The sequence below is a fragment of the Chenopodium quinoa genome, unplaced genomic scaffold (assembly GCF_001683475.1).
Source record: "Chenopodium quinoa cultivar QQ74 unplaced genomic scaffold, ASM168347v1, whole genome shotgun sequence".
NCBI classification, from domain to species: domain Eukaryota; kingdom Viridiplantae; phylum Streptophyta; class Magnoliopsida; order Caryophyllales; family Amaranthaceae; genus Chenopodium; species Chenopodium quinoa.
The window spans coordinates 1,878,575-1,898,928 of record NW_018742412.1 but is presented as its reverse complement, the minus strand read 5'-3'; the positions used below and the strand labels follow the sequence as shown (position 1 = coordinate 1,898,928).

The window sequence follows — 20,354 nt, the reverse complement described above, 5'->3', positions numbered from 1 at the left end:
AAGCTAATTTGACAAAGTTAATTTGCTTGGCCAAGCTAAGCTAACCATTTTATAGCTCCAATGGTTAAGCTAGTAGTTAGAGATTATTTAATAGGAAAAATGGAAAAGAAAAATCGACCCTTTGCACTTTTTCCTTACAAAAATCCAACCTTCTGATTATTCCTCAAAAATCCAATTTTTATACCCCTCCTTCCCCAAGAGGTCCATTTTACCTGTGACTTGATAAACAGGTTAAAAAAGTTTTTTTTTATTTTTTAATTATCTCATTTTTCCATCTCACTCCTCTTCTTTCTCTCTCCTCTCACCTCAAACACACAAACCACCAACCCCACCTCCGCCAGCCGCCACCACCACTCATCACCGCCGTTTCACCTCTCCTCCCTCACCCTCACCCTCATTTTTCCCTTTCTATCTCTCTCTCACCTCTTCCTCCATGGAGTCAGGGCTTGCGATTTGCGAAGGGTGGGATGGGTAAGTGTGTTGGTGGCAGGGGAAGGTGGTAATGACGGAAAAGTGCAAAGGGTGACATCGGGTTATGTTTCAGGAAAATCGGGGAGGTTTTTAGGGGCTAGGTTTCAGGTAGGGAGGGTTTCGAGGTTAACGGAATCGAAGGTGGGTGATTTGGGTGGCTGATGTGACGGAAAAAGGGAGGTGTAGTGACGGAAAAGGGGTTTTTTTTTTTGCGGTTGGGCGGTTAGCGGGGTTTGGGTTTGGAGGTGGTGGCTGGGCGGTGGAGTTGGTGGCTGGGCATGTGTGTGGTGGATGGGCGGTGGAGTTGGTGGCTGTGCGGTTTTGTTGGTGGATGGGTGTGTGTGTTGGTGGCAGTGGAAGGTGGTGGTGGTGTGTGTTGGGTTTCGGTGGGCTGTTCGTTGGTTCCTGTGGGCGGTGGGTGTGCAGGGGAGGGAGAGGGAGTGGTGGCAAGGGAACATGGTGGAGGTGGCAGGGGAAGGTGGTGGTGGTTGAAAAGGGATTCTGATTTTTTTTTTTCTTTTACTCTTTTTTAATAATTAAAAAAATAATTAACTTATAAATAGCTGACACGTGGCATATAATTTAGAAAAACCGGTCATCAACAGGTAATGGACCTGTTGGGGGAAGGAGGGGTATAAAGGTTAGATTTTTGAGGAATAATTTAAAGGTTGGATTTTTGTAAGGAAAAAGTTCCAAGGTTGGATTTTTCTTTTCCATTTTTCCTATTTAATATTGCAAGAAATTCCCTATGTACAACCATTGGAGTTGCTCTTATAGCAACAATAAGAGAATTAGCGATCATTTTAATTTCTCGCAAATATGATTTATGGTCTGATTTTCAGTCTTTTGTACAAGAAAGCATCCTCTTTAATTCCATGGAACGAGCAAGGCAATTCTAGCATTCATAAATCTAGTCTGTAATCGCTCCCAAATTTGACACGAAAATTTTAAATCATGGACTTCAACCAACACATCATGAGACAAAGTAGCAAATAACCATGAGCTAACGGTTTGATCAATTTTCAGCCATGCATAATACTCATAATTTATTACTTCATGTGTTAAAAAAAGATAAATTTTTGGATTTATTAAATTGTAGTGCTTTAGAAGTGTTAATTTTTTTTAATTTAATTTTTATTTATTCAATTATTTACTATATTAGTGCCCGTGCGATGCACGATTTTAATAATTTTTTTCCATGATTAATTTGTGATATACTACAAAAATGAGGCAACTCGTGTGAAATAAACAAACACAATTTGTATAAGAAAAATGATACAATAAGGCCAAAATTATTAAAATTAAATTGAGAAAAAAAAAATTATTGTGATTGCTTGTGCTAAAAATATTTTAAAGTAGTTTACATTATGTTACATTAATTAAAATATGCATATTATTCCCAATAAAACTATAAAACATATTTCCAAAAAATTAGCTAGGTAAAATTTTTTTTAAAAAAAGAGATCCTTAAAGATGACATCATTTATTGTTTTGGCGGGAAATTGTTTAACGATAGCTTAACATGTGTCAAAAATGATGTATGCATGTTCTGTTTTAGTATTAGTTAATAGATTTTGCAGAATAAAAGAAGGCAGCTAAATAAGTTAATAAATAATATATATGATAATTTTACAAACATTTGACAAGTTTAGTCTGTAGCTTATAAATAATACTCCCTCCTTTTCACTTTGTTAGTCCCATATAGAATCAATCACAAAAAATAAGAGAATGAATAATATTTGGAATCTTACATTTTAGTACAAAAATTGCTTAATTAGTTCTACCTTGTTAAATATTCTGATTTTAATTCTTTGGAAAGCATCCATTACAATGCTTGTTTAATATGAGGAATATCAATCAAATGCCATGTCATCAATCCACTAATGGGATTGATGACCAATCAAAATATTTAATTACTGCCATGTCATCAATCCACTAATGGGATTAGAAATTATAAGATCGAATTAGAAAAATAAAATAAAATAAAAAAGAAATAGATTCAATATGAGTAGATCATTTTGAAACGCCCAAAATAGTATATGGGACTAACATTATGAAACGGAGGGAGTAAGATTTAGGATGCAACTAGTGTAGTACTCGTGCAATTGCACAGTTTTGATAGTTCAAATATTAAATCTCACACGATGAAAAACAAAGTTAGCTTAATGCATAATAGTGATTTTTTTTTACATTATTTGATTATTCATTTATAATAAGTGTATCATAGTATTGCGTATCATAATTTTAATTCAATGTTGGAATTTAAATTTAGAGATGTAATCATATAAAAGGGTTATTGCCTTAACATATTTTTATCTTTTAGATAAAAACTAGCTTATGGTCCAATGCAATGCACGGATTCAACAAATTTTATAAAAGTTTGTATTTCAACAATTTTTTATAATTTTTTTTCTCTTATAAATAGTATGACAAAGGTCAATATTCTTTAAAATAAAAAGCTTTGTAATAAACTTTAAGTTGTATACACCCATATAAAATATATATACTTCATACAAATCTATATATATATATACTAAAACAGAGGGCACTCGAAGCTCCACTCTAACTATACTTTGACACGTGTCGAGCTATTGTTTAAAAATTTCCCGCTTCATGCATTTTTCACTCCTAAATATAGCAACTAAATCAAAGATTATATGTTATAAAATAATATAAATATTTTATACTCATTTACCTATTACCATAATATACCTACTTCCTTCTTATGATAATGCATGTAAAATCGGGATATAATCTCTGATTATATTTTCTTATAATATTATACATCTAAATATTTTTATTATCTAGAACTTAATATTTGATCTTAATTTTTTTTATAGCAATATTTGATCTTGAGATTCATGATCTTAAGCCGTAAAAATTCTTAATTGCACTATGAGCATGTATTTTTTAACAATGGGTCATCGTTACCGATGATGTATTTTTAAAAAATATATAGTACAAGAATTTTTAAAACAGTGCAATTTATTTTTCTAAAACCGTGAAAATTTTATTAGATATATTAGAAATGATGAGATAATTGATTGTATATAATTTTGTGACCACATTGTGGCCTGGAATAGCGAGAAAGTGTTGTCATGGTTATTGAACCTAAAGTACACATTTTATTTTTATTTTTTTGATAAAAGCAAAAGTACACATTTTAAAGGTAATCATAAACTTTCATATGTTAGGTGCTACAAAATCAATTACGCCACATTTTTTTAAATATATTGGTCGGGGGTACTTACTTGGCCAGGGGTTACTTGGTCAGTCAAGGGTTTATACTATATTAAAAATTAGGATTTTTTTGAAAATAACACCACATATTTTGAAAAAAATGGATTATAACACCACCTTTTTTCAAATTTATATTATTACACCACATAAAAGTCAAAAATTTTGATTTCACCACCATCTAACGGATTCTTGGATGTAATCCGTTAGTGGGACCCATGATAGACACGTGTTAACAAGACATTGGTTTAAAAAAAATTTAAAATAAAAAATAAATAAAAAAAACCCTAACCTAAACCCAGCCACCACCAGCACCACCTTCTCCAGCCGCGCCAACGCTTAACCCAAGCCGACGACGTCACCTACCACCCCGTAACCCGGCGAAATTCTCCCTTCCTTTCTCCCCCCTCCCCAACAACCACCCCAACCCTGCTTAACCGCCACAAATCACCTCATACCCCCCGCAATTAACCACCTACCACATCAAACTTCAACCCCGAAAACCACCCTTCCTTACCTTTCACCCTCAAAATGGCCGAAATCGACCATGACAGCCCTCGATTGGTCAATTTCGGCCGCTGATTTTGCAAATCTGGGGAAATGGGTGTGGATTTTGCGGCTGTTTGGGAAATGAGGGTGGATTTTTCGGCGGTTAGGGATGGTTTTTGCGGTGGTTTGGAGGGCTTAAGGTGGTTTTCAGGGAGGGAGATGGGGCGAAGTGGTGGATCGACATTAAAAGGGGTTGGTTTCGTCGGATTTGGTTGGGGCAATGGATGCCGGCGACAATTGGCGGTTGAGGTAGGTGGTGCAGAGGTGGTGGGATGGGTAGTGTTTCGGGGTTTTTTGTGTCCCTTGGTAGAGTTACAACACTAAGACTGGATTCAACTTGGACGCCTATACCTGCAAAACAACGGAGCACCGAATGGTCGGTGGTCCGCCTCCGAAGCTTAAGTTAGTACGGATTCGGAGAGTAAACGTGCGGAATGAAAGGTTATCTGCTCGGATTCTGAGCTCGAGTGTACTGTTCTCCTGAGAGTGACAGTTCAGACAATGATTGGTATTCAATCAATGAAGGTTCCTAGAAAAGTGTGCTCGTGAAAGAACATCGTTCCCCCTAAATGAGGGGAATGTTCCCTATTTATAGGGTCCTAGGAATGTGTGCCCTCCTAGGGTTTTGTGCCCTAGGGAAGGGCACGCAGCTTTTTGCAGGGCCTCGGGATTTGGGCCTTGAAAGCCGCCAAATCCAGGGGCCTGCTATTTGCCTGCCACGTGTCGCTCCCTGGGAGGTCCAAGGTGGCGCCCCTTCCAGTGACACGTGGCGGGCTCTGATTGGGCCAACTGGACAGGGTATTAATACCCAAGTTATTTGCCCCTCACAGGTGGCACGCGCTTGCCACGTGTCGCCTGTGACAGGTGTCAGTATCCGAGTGGACGGATTCAAAAATTACTGTTTGGAGGGAAAAATTAGGGTTTTTACCCCCCTATAAATAGTAAGTTTTGACCCCCACCCTTAGATTCACACCTTTGCGAATCTTTGGAGAATCTCTGGACATTTTGACTCTCAAAGAATCTCAAATTCCTTAAGTGTTTGACTTTGCAAGCATCCGACACTCGGCCAACTGTCCGACTGTTCTCAGCCAACCAAGCGTCTTTCAACCTTCTTCAAAGGTAACGTCTGTTCTCTTTTCTTTACTCTTCATCTTTTCTTTGTTTTTCAAAAAAATGGTTTCCCAATCGCACGCGGCACGACATAGGATAGTGATCAGCCAGTCACCAGGGACGGATGAATCTAGAACTAGCAGTGCCGAATGCTTGGCCAGCGATCCTGCTTTGCGAACTTCTCCGAATCCGATCGTTTATGTGTCTGTGCTAGACACTATGGCCAGAACGAAAAGAACAGCAAGAAAATATAACTCCGATGGATCTTTCTACCATTCGGATGGGTCGACTGTCTATTCAGACGACTCAATTAGGGCGCCTACTAGCGAGGTGTCTGAGCACCCTAATAGCCCTTCCTACCTTCCTCCAACCCTAACATATTACCATTCGTCCACCTCTAGTGGAACTCCCAGTGATGGAATCCTGGGAGAGGCGGACGAACAATACAGACCCGGGCCTTCTGGACAGGCGCCGAAAGAGAGTCTGGGGGAGGACCCCGCTGGCCCCAGACGGCGGTCCCCCAGCTCTGATGAGAGCTCTGATGACGAGTCGACCTCGTCATCTTCTTCTGAAAATGCCTCCATTACTTCTGAGGAGGCAAGGACCAAAATAGATTCCGCCAGGGAATCCCTGGCAGTGGATAGAGGGGAGAGTGCTTCTCGGCAATTGGAAAAATCCCTCTGCTATCACCATGTTCCGCCCAGCAAGCGGACCTCCATGGCATCCGGCCTTGCCAATTTTAGGCGCAAGGTCGTTTTGGGCCATGGCTATTCTTTGTCTGTCCCCAACAAGGACGACACCATTACTTGGTCGAGCTTGGCCAGCTACAAGGACCAAGCATTCGGCTGCTATGAAGCAGTCTTTCAAGCGGGCCTCCGCTTCCCTCTCCATCCGGCCGTGGAGAGGATTTTGGACGGATACCAACTGGGTATCTGGCAGCTCGTGCCCAACTCCTGGATAAATATCATTGGGTACGTAGCCGCCTGCGAGATGCTGCAAGTGGAGGCGAGTTTTGAAGTGTTCTCCTACATGCACTATCTAAGCCGGGCGCCTGCTAGGGGAGGTGAGGGCTTGTACACCTTGACCACTTGCAAGGGGTACATGATGGCTGTTGGCAAAAAGAACAAGTGGAAAGATTGGAGGACTAAGTTCTACATAGTCCATTATGCCGACAGCCGCCTGAACCAAAAGTATAACAGGTGGAACAAGAATCCACCTCTCCTAGCTGGCAGAAGTGCGCTGCCGCCTCTCCCTAGGCGAGCGCAAGAGGAGATCTTTGACAAGGGGTTGTTTACCGTGTCCGTGAGGACGAATGCACCAGGGGGGATAAGGAAGTTGTCCCTAAGTGTTATCTCCCCTTGTACAAATAGTTTGAGGAGGGAGTGTTCTTAGCCGCCTGTGGGCTAAGCTCTTTGATGCCGAGAGGTAGTCGGTTGTCTGTTTAGTATGCAATTTCATTTTGCTTTTCAATACTTTTTTGATGATTCTAACACCTTGTTCTTTTTGCAGACAAAGCAATGGAGAAGATCTCGGCCTCAAGGAAGCCGGCTTTATCTGCTGCTCGATACAGATCAAACGTCCTGAACAAAACTCCGGACGAGCAGAAACCAGTCGGGACGCCCAAGGTATAGACTTGCCATACTTAGGATTTTTTGGCTAAACTGGATTTGTCCGCATGGTTTCTGACATCTTTTCTTTTTTGTGTTGATGTAGGGTGCCCCCACCAAGCCTTCTCCTTCCAAACCATCCGACCCTAAACTTCAGAAAGTTAGGGCGGGAGATGTGAGCGTGTAATACCCCGTATTTTCATACGTATTTTCTAATTAATTAGTTAAGAAGTATTTTATAAAAAGGGTATTTTAGTGAATTTATTATTTGGTGCCAAAATAATATTTGAATTTTGGCGCCAAAAGCATTTTGAAAACTAATCATTATTTTGGATAAGATTTATCATCCATTTATCTTATCTTAAAAACCGGATTATTTACATATTTCGGATATTTTAATTAAAGCAAAATTATATTTTATTTATTATATTAAATGGCCGAAAATTCCCATTTATTTAGCTAGGAAATTCGGATTTTCTATGTATAGAAAATCTGATTTTCTTAGTTAATTATTGGTGAATAATTGATATTTAATTAATTAATTATTTATTTAATTATTCTATATTATTTAAACAATTATTTTTATTCCTTAAACCGAGCAAAAACTTCCTAAATACTAGTAAGGGAATCTCCTATTTTCCTTAATTCTAATTCTCCATCTTTTTAGTATCCAATCATCATATTCTCTTTCCTTTTGTTCCTCTTGATTATTCCCCAAGTAATTCTAATTTCCTTATTATTTTTCATGACATACATACATTCCATATTCAAGTATACACAATCACCTTAATATCCAAACTTTCCTTAATTCTTTACTCACTTCTCCAAGTAATCTCTTAAACCCTAATTACCATAATTCTTCCTAAATTTTCCTACCATAATTCATGATCATACTAGCCTATTAATACCCCTTCACACCTCTCACATTCTTCACACCAATTCTTTTCTTTTCTTCTCCTCAATTTTACACAAATCATCTCGTTTATCTTTGAAGCCAATTTTCAGTCACTTCCGGCCAGTTTTTGGGGTATTGACGTTTCACATAAAGTTGTTCCTCTCAAAAATTCCTTGAGTTTAGGATCAAGAATAACCCAATTCGGAAATATATAGAAGGAGTTATAGCCTCTACAAGTTCTGCCTATTATTTCCTACGCAAATCCAATTCTTCTCTTTTCCTTGGTTTCTTATCTTTTCTTCTTCTCTTCTCTTATTCAATTAATATTATTACTAGATGGAAGCCCGTGCGATGCACGATTTTTTATATACATATCTGAAAAGATTATTTTCATAATGTTAAAAGATATTTTTTATCATAAAAATTAAATTCTAAATAACTATTCGTAGTTTTATACTCTATTTTAAAGTATCTCATTATCATCGGATATTAGGATTAAATTTTTAATGTGAAAAGATATTATTTTGTTTTTTAAATTATATATCCTCTTTGAAATTTTGTTTGTATAACGAAAATGTGTTGTTCATCTATACATATATAGATATAGAATCACTATTTTTCTTTCACAAACAATAACTTAGACCATCATTATTCTTTTCCCTCGTATCAACTTTATACGATGTAAAATTAATAAATTAAACCCAAAACTATATGATAAAATAAAGACGGTGGGAGAAATAGTACGAAAATATGAATTTATAAATTTTTAAATAGTTAAATGAAAAATATATACCAAGAGTGTTGCATTACTGAAATTAATCTAATTGAATAAAATTAAATTTTTATAATGAACTTTCATTATAACATTTGATTGCTTGATATGAAACTATTACTCAATCAATCTTTAGAATATAGAAGTTGCCCAAAAAAAATTATAATAAGATAAGTAGTATACCAATATCATGATTTTTTGAACGAATGAAGCGTAGCATGAGCATAATAATGTGTACAAATCATTAGTATCATCCCTAATGAAAAACTAAAGTGTTAAAAAGTTAATCATTACTCTGCAAAATAAATCTAGAAGGTTGATATATACCTCAACCTTTTATGACAATATTAATTTCCATCCACCAAAATATTGAAATCAATGACCCAACCAATGGTGAGCTAAATAACGTTTATATGGGGTGAGTCCAATAGTGAGCTAAAAAAAAACATTATAAGGGTGAGTGGACTGAGATGGGAAGTCAGTGATGAGCTAAATAAACGTTTATATGGGGTGAGTCCAATGGTGAGCTAAAGAAACGTTTATAAGGGTGAGTGGGAATGGGATGGGAAGTGCAAGGTTTATATAGGGTGTTTGACTTTAACTATGTGCTATCATGAAATTCATGATAGACTTTATAAAATTCTATCAAGAAAATTATATTTTTTTTTATTCTTATATCATGATAGACTTCATAAATTATACCTTGTAAATTAATTTTGTTTAATTTTTTTTTTATAATTATCTAAAAATGAATAGATTTGTTTTCTACTTATTTAATCTTTAGATTATATTATATATATTCTGTTTTTTAAATTATATTTTGCTATGTATGGAATATCATAAATCAACTACCCTACTTTATCATCTATTAATTAAATTCTCAAAAAAAATAAATTATTTTTTTGCTTTATATCCAAAAACGTTTATGTTAATGTATGCAATATCATTGTGCTAAATCAACCTACTTTATTATCTATTAATTAAAATCTCAAAAAAGTCTATCTTTTGTTAAAAAATTTGTGTTATATTTTTAATTTACTTATCTATGTTAACTTACAAAAATTATCTAATTTATTTTAATTTATAATAATGCTTGAATATAAACTCTCAAATCCTATTCGTTAATTTTGCTTATGTGCCAATTGATTTTTTTAATTCTAAAATAAACTGTAAATCTATTTTTTCATTGGTCGAAATAATGACTTTGCTTATGTGGCGCTCCAAATGCTCTCGAAAAATGTCTACTTTATTTATAAATAAAATAAACCAAGCACCACCCACGACCCCCTCCCCAACCCTAGCCACGACCCTCGTCGGAAGCCCTATCCCCGCCGCCGACCTGACACCCTCTTCACGCTGGCACCGATCTGGACTTCAGGGAACGATGGTTGTCGGGTCGGTGGTGGTGGGGTTGCGTGTGTGTTGGGTACTTGGGTGTGGGATTAAATTTATAGTTTTTATTAAATAAATTGTTTTTAGCCTTACGTGCTCACACATGTCACTTGAAAAAAAAAACCTCTTTGATAAGTTACCGGTCACTTGAGATCGATAAAAGCGCATGTCCCTTAAAGTTCGGATTATTTAAAAATAATCCATAGTTAGGATTATTTTGAGCGGGTGGGCAAAAGTTGAGATTATTTTTATCAATAAGCCAATTTGTCAAACTAAGTGAATTTTTTTTATCTTCCATTCTTTTTATTTTTTTGGATTCATTGTTTGCTTATGTGGCAATTGATTTTTTTAATTCTAAAATAAACTGTAAATATATTTTTTCATTGGTCAAAATAATGATTTTGCTTATGTGGCGCTCCAAATGCTCTTGAAAAATGCCTACTTTATTTATATATACTAGATGTAAGCCCGTGCGATGCACGGTTTTTAAATATTTCATTTTGTACATTTTTTTTGTAATTTCTTAATATGTTTTGTTTTTATTTTCTATTCTATTATTTTAACATTAATTTAAGGTAAAATATTTTGTTAAGTTTTAAATTATTCTTATTCAAATTTTACGTATATATAGAACTTGAATTTATAAATTGAAATAAATATTATCTCATTCATCGGATAGTTAGATAAAATCATTAAATCAAAATATATTTTTTAATTTCTAATTATTTGTTAAAATAATATAAATCCTAATGTAAAAGATAATATAAAAGATATTTTTTTATTCATAATTTAAATCTTAAATTACTATTTTTTGTTTTTAATTCTCAAATTTCATTTGTTAATTTTTTCTTAAATGGCGACTGAAAATTAAAATTCTAAATTAATATATAAATATAATTTTTCATTGGTCGAAATATTACTTTTGCTTATGTGACGTGCGATGCACGAATTTTTATATACATTTTGTATATAAATATATTTTGGTGATATTTTAATTAACATCAAATGATAATTTATATTTTTTAAATATAAAAATATAATTTTTAGTTTTTTAAATAATATAAATCCTAATATATAAAGATAATTTTTAGTCTTGTAACAAATAAAAATGATAAAATTTAGTGTTCTCAAATAATTAAAATCCTAATAAATTACTATTCGTTGTTTTTACCTACATGACAAAAATTTAAAATTTCATTCGTCATTTTTGTTTAGGTGGCGAGTGATTTTTTTAATTCTAAAATAAAATAGAAATCTAATTTTTAATTGGTCAAAAATATGTCTTTTCTTATGTGGCGCTCCCAATGCTCTCCAAAAATGCCTACTTTATATGTAAATATTAGATTATTATTATTATGGGGGATTTATAAAAATTATTATGAGTATTTTTAATTACATAAAATCATATTTTTATGATGTTTATGAGAAATTAATTAAAAGGTTCATGTACATATAGTTGGGGGTTTTTAATTATTTGTTAACCTTATATTGATTAAGGTTATATTTATTTGTAGGGTGTGTTCTATCAAGATTCATGAGGTTCTTTTGGTATGTTTTGCTAAGCAAGGATCAAGGTACGTTAGGTGGCTAGATACCTTTGAAAGTGATTGGCTTGAATAACATTTTTTAATTTATATGATTTGATTGGTGATTGAATTAAATTGATTTGAATTATGATTTTGAAATAAATTATGTTTGGAGGTATTTATTTTAATAAAAGTATTTTGAATGATTGATTTTTAAATCATGTTTTGAATGGTTTAAATTACTTATCATATTTGGATTTGATTTGAAAAGTTTATTGAATTAAATAAAAGGTTTTTCATTGAAGAGTTATTGATTTTGAAATGTTATTAATATGAGATTTTATTCTCAAGTATTTTTTAAGAGGTTTTGATTTTGAAAGTATGTGGAATTATTAAAAAGGAGTTTGAATTATATTGGATTTATTGAACCATTGAAATATTATAATTAATTCTTTATAAGCATGATGGTAATCCCACTATGCGGATTTGGTTTATTGATAAGACTATGGACTTTGTATGACCTAGTCTTTCCTCAATAATAGCCTTGTAATATAAGGAGACTAGCTTGGGGGTGTGCACACTTGGGTGAGGAATTGGATTTAAAGAAATTGGTTCAAAAAGGAATTGGATTTTTAAAGGAATTGGTTTATCAATTATTTTGAATGTTGAATCATTGGAATTGGTTTTGAATCATGAGTTTTGGAATTATTGGATTATTTATTGGAAATTGGTTTTAAAACATGTTTGCGAATAAATTGAGTTTACATTATCTTGCACTTATCGTACTTAGCATATTTTGCTAATCCGTATTTCCTATTTGTTTTGGTTCGCCCTGTTTACCGTAATGGTAAGCAGTGTTGACTATTTTCAGGTGGAGTCATGAATGAGCATATGAGAGTCTCAGGATTTGCTTCACCTAGTTTAGGAATGTTGGTCTTGTCTTTATTTTGAGTACTCATAACACTGTTACTATTTTTATAAGTATTAATAAGATAAAGTTGAGTTTCCGCTGCAAAGTTTTGTTATTGAGTTAAGTATTTTGAGTAGCCTTGCGTAATCACGCGGCGGTAACACGCCCAAGTCTATCTCTACGGTATAATTATACGTATTATACTGGTATTTCCGTAGAGGGAGATTTGGGGGAGTTACAGAGCGCATCCGGCAAATCCCGGAAGCACATAGCTCACAAACCAAGGAGATCCACAGACGGCTCTTCTCTCGAAGCTGATAGGGAGATCAGCAAACCGGATGTCCAAAGGACATCGAAGGGTGGCTTCAAGCAACCCACCAATGTTGTCGGCTCAGCAGTAGAGAGGAGAAGTCTGGGGAAAGAGGAGGACGATCAGGACGACGGTAAAAACCATTCACCTTCTTTGTACTATCCTTTAGATAGACTTGTGTTATTTTACTAACTCTTTTCCTCCTTCAGTTCCTGTGTAGAGGCCGACTGTAGTCCAGATGGCCAAGTCCATGGTGAGGGCGGTTGATCCTGACGACAGGGCATCTGTTAGAGGAGTCGGCACCCTAGACTTGGATGACATCTTGGGGAACCTGTGCGAGGTACAAATTTTTACTTAAGATTTTTTTTTTCTCAAGTTTTTATCCGCCTAGTTTTAACCATTCGACTTTTTTGTTGAGTGCAGGCCATGCTGCGCGTTCATGGGCTAAGGTAGCCCCTCAAGGAGAAATCCAAAGAGGTAACAGCCGCTCATGCTCCAGCCGAGTCCGCCTTGGATCGAGCTCAATTTGATATTGCTTAGAATGAGCTTCTGACGCTTGATATGATGTATTCCCAGGCGGAAGCCAATCTGCAGGCGAAGAAGGACCTAGACTCGGCCCGCCTGAAAATCTCTAAACTTAAGACTAAAAACCAAGGTCTAAGGAGAAGCTTGAGCCTCTTCAAGAGGCCAATAAGGAGGCCGAGAGAGCCAAGCAGAGGGTAACCCGCCTGGAGCAGCGCCTGTCCAACCAGGAGAAGCAGCTGAAGACCAAGTATGAGTCCCGAGCTGATCAAGAGAGGGAGGCCCTTGTCAAACAAATGATGGATGACAATGAGGCTATCATGCGGGCAGCTTGGGCGGCTGTACAGCTGGACTCGGACTATCAGACTTGCAAGTCCAAGTTTGATGAGGCCAGCAAGGAATTCGACGCTCGCCTCATTGAAGAGGCTGAGAATGTAGCAAAAGCTGATGCTGCGGCTGAGGAAGGATCCAGGTCCGACTCTTCTGGGGAGTCGTCCTCTAGTGGTGAGGAGGGAGATCAGGCAGAGGAGGTGGAGAAGAATGAAGAAGAGCAGCCGAAGGACAACTGGCCGGCTGCCAATGCTGAGAACCTCCCCTGATCATTTAAGCTTTAAGTTATTTCTGCGGCTGAATGGCCATGTGTCTGCTTTTCCGGCCTGCGTAACGAGTATTTGTGTATCTTTACAGACCGAGGGGTAAGGTAATTTGACAGTTTCCCTGACTTTTCCATTAACAATCTTTACCCGGTCGTATGGTGGCGATTGGGCTTAATTTTAAAAACATTCGGCCATTAGGCTGAAGTTATTCATATTGTTGTCCTTTGAATTTTTTCATTGCATGTTTTTTTTTTTTTGGCTAAGTATTATAACCTGTATATCATGCGAATGTTTTTGCCCCTGGACGGATGTCGAGTGGTTTTGGTTGATTGGATTGATTGACTTAGAAATTATTGATACTTAGAAGAGTATGCATAGTTTCTAAGTCAATCAATCACTATGGTGATTGCCCTAAACCACGCGACAAACGGCCATCCAGAGTTAGCAAATAATTGTTTTCATTCGGCCATTGGCACAAACGAAACTTAAATTTTTAACTTAGCAAATTTGCTAAAGGGAAAACCTCCGCCTGTTTTGCCCCAAGAGCTAAAAACAGGCGCATCCGGCCATAGGCCTCGTTGAGATAAGATGCTAAGTTTGTAACTTAGCCAATTTACTTAAGAAGAATTGCCCGCCTGTCTTGCCCCAAGAGCAAAGAACAGGCGCATCCGACCCACAGGTCTCTCTTTATTTTGCTAAGTGTTTTAGCTCGTTTTCTTCGTAAGTAATAGTCCGCTTGTCCTGCGTTTGAGTAGAATCAGGCGTATCTGGCCAAAGGCCTCACAAGTTGTTAAGAAGTTAACTTAAATAGTATATTAGCAAAAATTTACCGCCTGTCTTGCCCCAGAGCAAAAACAGGCGCATCCGGCTTAATGCCTCAATAGCCTCTACTTATGAAATAGTGACCTTTTTCCAACTGTGCTAGAACAGTTAGAGAATTCTGGCCTTTTAGATTTCACTTTCGATTAAATCAAACGACTGCGAATGCTTCCTTAGCATTCGGTAGGGCCGCTTGATGTATTCGTAGAGCAATGTGCCACCCAAATAGGAGATGCTTCTCCTCGACGAATTCGCCCGAATGGACGTCGCCGGTTATCTAACTCATGTTGGAGCAGACGGTCATACTCATGTTGGAGCAGACTGTGACCATTTGGCCTCTATTTGTTTATTAATATCCGGCCATCGGCCTCAAAATAATATCCGGCCATTGCCCTTATCATGATTTTATCTGGCCTTAGGCCTCTTAAAAGGTTAAGTAAATATCCGTTAAGTGTTGACATAAACTCGAAGAATTTTGTAGGAACGGCTGCTTTAAAGCAGTCGGTTCCTTCAGAAAGATTGGAGCATCTGCTGTTGGGACAGACGCTTTCCAAATGCATTGGCCGTCTGTATTTTGTACAGGCGACGTTAATAAAACTTAGATAAAAATACAAGTTGGGAACTGAAGGCATATTCTCATTAACAAAACTTTGAGATAACAAAATTTGAGGTATTTACATTCGTACTTAGAAGTAGTACTTTTTCAAGTTGTCTACATTCCAAGTTCTAGGCAGCTGCCTTCCGTCTGGTTCTTCCCGGCGGTAGGTGCCGTCTCTTACTTCCTCATAGATTCGGTAGGGGCCTTCCCAATTTGGGGTTAGCTTTCCCTGCTCCTTCGCCCTACCGACTGCCTCCATTTTCCGTAGCAAAAAGTCCCCCACTTTGAGAGGGCGCTTGTGTACTCTTTTGTTATAAGCCCGAGTCATTCTCAGATGGTATATCTCATGGCGCAAGGCAGCATAGCCCCTGCGCTCTGGAAGTGAGTCCAATGCTAGCCGCATGGCCTCCCAGTTTGCCTCTTCGTCATACAACATGATTCGAAGAGCCGGCTCATAGTGTTCAATGGGCAGGACAACTTCTGCACCACACACCATGAGGAATGGGGTTTCTCCAGTCGCCCCTTTAGCATTCGTTCTGATGGACCAAAGGACGTGTGGTAATTCATCCGCCCAAAGTCCACCAGCCCGTTCAATTTTCTTTTTAATCCCGTTTGAGGTTAACTTGTTGAAGGCTTTGACCTGGCCGTTTGCTTGAGGCCAGCCGACTGATGCAAAGAAGCTTGAGACCTCTTGGTCTCCCAACCAAGTCTTGAGTTGAGGCGTCTCAAATTGAGGACCATTGTCAAAAACCATAGACATGGGCACCCTGAAACGAGTGATAATATTCCTCCAGATGAAGGAAATGACATCTTTCATCTTGATGTTTTTGACCGCCTCTGCCTCTACCCACTTGGTAAAGTAATCCACAGCCACCAATATGTAGCGCTTGCCGCCTGGTGCGGCTGTGTATGGCCCCAGTATGTCCATGCCCCACTTGGCAAAGGGTATTGGGCTGTGGATGGTCGTCGGGTCGGTAGCCCCGACGATGGATGAGCTTGCCAAATTTTTGGCACTTGTCACATTTTTTCACCATCTCCATTGCATCCGACTCCAAAGTTGGCCAGAAATAGAGCCGCCTACCCTTGGCAGCGAGGGATCTGCCGCCTATATGGGAGGCGCAGTATCCCGAATGCAACTCTTTGAGGACTTCTTTACCCTTCTCAGGGGTAACACACTTCAACAAGGGTTTCAAAAAACCAACCCTGAAGAGCTCTCCTTGTCGCAACTCGAAGTTAGCCGCTCGTTTCCTCAGAACAGCCGCCTCCTGTGGTGAATCAGGGAGCGTGCCGTCTGCAAGATAGGCCCGGATGCTATCCATCCAAGTTGAGCTTTGGTCAAGAATTCCAATGGGGTCTTCTTCAGATATACTTCTTTTTTCCATGACCTCCCAGAAGACTGACTGAGGCGTTTCACAGGAGGCGGATGATGCCAGCTTGGACAGAGCATCCGCTTGATTGTTTGAAGACCTGGGCACTTGAATTAGATGGAATCCCTCAAGTGCCTCAACTTCATCTTTGACCGCCTGCAAGTATTTTACCATGGCCGGATGAGTGGCCTCGTAAATCCCATTGACTTGGAGTACGACCAGTTGAGAATCAGAGCAGGCGTCAATTTTCTTTGCCCCTGCTGCCTTACAGTACCGAATGCCGGCTAGCAGGGCTTCATACTCGGCCTCATTGTTTGAGACCTGGAACTTGAGCCGTAGTGCATACTCATACTTATCTCCCTCAGGAGATTGACAGATAATTCCTGCACCACACCCGTTCGTAGTGGAGCTCCCGTCCACATACACTTTCCAAACCTGACTTGTATTGTCCGGACCAACCGGCCTGGTCATTTCCACAATAAAGTCAGCAAATGCTTGCCCCTTTATTGCTTTCCTTGGTTCGTAAGTGATTTCCAATCCTTGCATTTCAATCGCCTATTTGAGCATTCGTCCAGAAGACTCCAAGGTTGTTAAGTGGCCGCTTGATCGGTTAGTCATTGTAGACCACTACCGCATGCGCCAAGTAAGGTTTCAACTTCTTTATGGCCATGTAAAGGGCGAGACCAAAATTTTCAACCATGGGGTACCGAAGCTCAGCGTTCCTCAGAACATGGCTGATGAAATAGACAGGGAGCTGGGTGCCGTCTCTTTCAGCTAAGAGTACGGCGCTGAGGGCATGATCGGAGACGGCCAAGTACATGAAGAGCTTCTCTTTGGGCAAAGGGCTAACAAGTCTCGGCAAAGAGTGCAGATGAGTTTTTAACTTTTGAAAGGCCGCCTCTGCATCATCCCCCCATTCAAAATTGGTCTTCTTCCTGATTGCCTGGAAGAAGTAAAGACACTTGTCGCCTGACCGACGGAGGAATCTCCCAGGGCCGCCAGGCAACCTGTCAGTTTTTGCACTTCTTTCACAGTACGGGGCGACTGCATGTCGATGACCGCTTGGATTTTCTTAGGGTTGGACTCTATTCCCCTTTGGTCAATCAGGAATCCGAGAAACTTCCCAGACTCAACACCAAAGACACAATTTTTTGGATTTAGCATGACCTTGTGCCGCCTGAGTGTGGCGAATGTTTTTCGGAGATCAGCAAGGTGATCAGCTTGTTGTTTGGATTTGACTATCATGTCATCAATGTATGCTTCTACATTCCTTCCAATTTGATTACTGAAGATCATATTAATCATTCGTTGGAAAGTAGCAGGCGCCTTCTTCAAACCAAACGGCATCACAGTATAACAGAACAACCCCTGATCAGTGACGAATGCCGTCTTTTCTTGATCCTTTTTTCCACAGGGGGATCTGGTGGAACCCTGAATAGGCGTCCATGAAACTCATCAGGGCATGTCCGGCTGTTGAATCGACCAGACTGTCGATCTTTGGCAGTGGATAACTATCCTTCGGACATTCTTTGTTCAGGTCGGTGTAGTCAACACACATCCGCCAAGTTCCATTCGGCTTTTTTACTAACACCACATTAGCCACCCACTCAGGGAAATTACATGGCCGAATGAACTTGGCGTCTAGCAGCTTTTTAACTTCAGCCGCTGCCGCCTGACTTCTTTCCTTGCCGTGGTTTCTTTTCTTTTGTCGAATGGGCTTCTTTTTGGGATCCACGGCGAGTTTGTGGACAGCGAGATCCGGGCTGATGCCTGGCATCTCTTCCACTTCAAAGGCAAAGATGTCTTTTAATTATTTTAGTAGCTGGTGCAGGCTGTCACCTAGCTTAGCGAATGCAACCATCCCCACCTTAACAGTCTACTCAGGCCGACTGTCATCCAGAGGGATATCCATGTGGTCACCAGTCGGCTGGGGACGGAGGTCATCTGACCATTCCCCGGTCAGTGATTGCTATTGCTTTTCTTTTTTTACCACCACCAGCTGATCAATCTTTCTCTTTTTTGGCTGGTGGGGCCGCCTGATCTTCCTTGATATCATCAAGGTCGATTGTTTGTTTGCCCCGAACGGTTGCTGCGACCGCGAGCTTGACGTCCGAGAGATAGCACTCTCGAGCCGTCTTTTGGTCCTCGTTTAGGGAACCGACTGTGCCATCATCCCTCTCATACTTGACAAGCATGAGGGCAGGAATGATGACGGCCTTGCACTCATTCAGTGTGGGTCGGCCAAAGATGAGGTTGTAAGCAATGAGCTCTTCAACCACTAGAAAACGGATGGTCATATGACGACTGTTTCCCTTCTTTCCCAGGCGGACGGGCAAGTCTATCCGTCCGACTGGGTAAACAAGTCCTCCCCCAAACCCTACAAGGGTGTGGGAGACCTCCATCATGCTATTTGGCTTGTACTTGAGATAGGATAAGCATTTGAGGCTGATGAGGTCAGAGGAGCTGCCTGTGTCAATCAAAATTCGACCAACCAGTTGGTTGGCCACTTTGCATTCAATGACCACAGGTTCATCATGCGGCCGACGGACTTTGCCTCTGTCCTTCTCGGTGATGATGACTTCAGGGAAGGCGGATGTGCTTGTCGCCTCTCCCTCTTCAACAGAATGGATCATCTTATTCAGATGAACCTTGGTGCCCCGAATAGTCAGGCCACCCCCGGCGAATCCGCCTGCTATTGTATATACCGGATCCTCATCAGTCTCGGTACTAACCGTAGGTGGGGAGTCTTATTTTTAGATTGCCCTGGATTTGCCTTTGAAGTCACTTTGGACTTCACATAGGACTTCAGCTGTCCTTTGTCGGCCAGACGGTCAAGCTCTCGTTTGAGGCTAAAACAGTCGTTGGTGTCATGGCCGACATCCTCATGGAAATGGCAGTGTTTATTTTTGTTCCGATTTTCAGCGGAACCTCTCATTGGAGTCGGCTTCTCAAGAGTTAGCCGATCCTTTATTTCCATAAGGATGGAGCAGCAGTCCTTGTGGAAATCGTACCTTGGGACGTACGGTTTCCACTCTTTCTTCTTCTTCTGGGTCGGCTGATCGGAGTTATCAACGGCCCAGATTTGTTTTTTCTTTTTTCTCTCTTCTAGGTTAGGAGTCAGCTGAGTTGGCCGACTCTCCTTCTGTCGGTCGGACCTCTTAGAGTCCGACTGCTTGCTAGAGGAGCAGAGCTCGGTCGCCTATATATAGGATTTCGCCTCTCGCAGTGCCCCCTGCAAGGTGAAAATTTGTTTGCGGACGAGTTCATACTTGAAAGTAGAACCGTCCTTCAGACCCTTGAAGAAGTCTATAAAGGTGACCTCATCAGAAAGCCCATGGATCTGGATTCTCACCAGATTGAACTGCCTGACATAGGAACGCAGGCCTTCTCTATCTCCCTGATGTACATTGCCAAGATCAAGGCTTGTCTTTTTGGCAGGGATGTTCATAGAGAAGTTAGAAGCAAACAAGAACGCAAGCGTCTTAAAGCTATTGATGCAACCAACCGGCAGATTACCGAACCACTGCTGGGCTATGCCCTTCAGGGTGGCTGGAAAGCAGCGACACCATGCGCCATCATCCAACCCCTGTAAGTACATGAGGTGGGTGTATGCTAGAAGGTGGTCTTCAGGGTTGGTGGTTCCATCATAGGTCCCAACCAACACATTTTTAAC

General features: G+C 39.4%; 1 protein-coding gene across 1 annotated transcript; it reads left to right on the top strand.

The window, feature by feature from the left end:
• Positions 1-5,430: 5,430 nt before the first annotated feature.
• LOC110706574 (suppressor protein SRP40-like) lies at positions 5,431-13,900 on the top strand. The gene is made up of 4 exons (XM_021884506.1): positions 5,431-6,019; positions 6,877-6,992; positions 7,081-7,149; positions 13,442-13,900. The coding sequence occupies exons 1-4, from the start codon at positions 5,431-5,433 to the stop codon at positions 13,898-13,900; spliced, it is 1,233 nt and encodes a 410-aa protein (XP_021740198.1).
• The last annotated feature ends 6,454 nt before the right edge of the window (positions 13,901-20,354 follow it).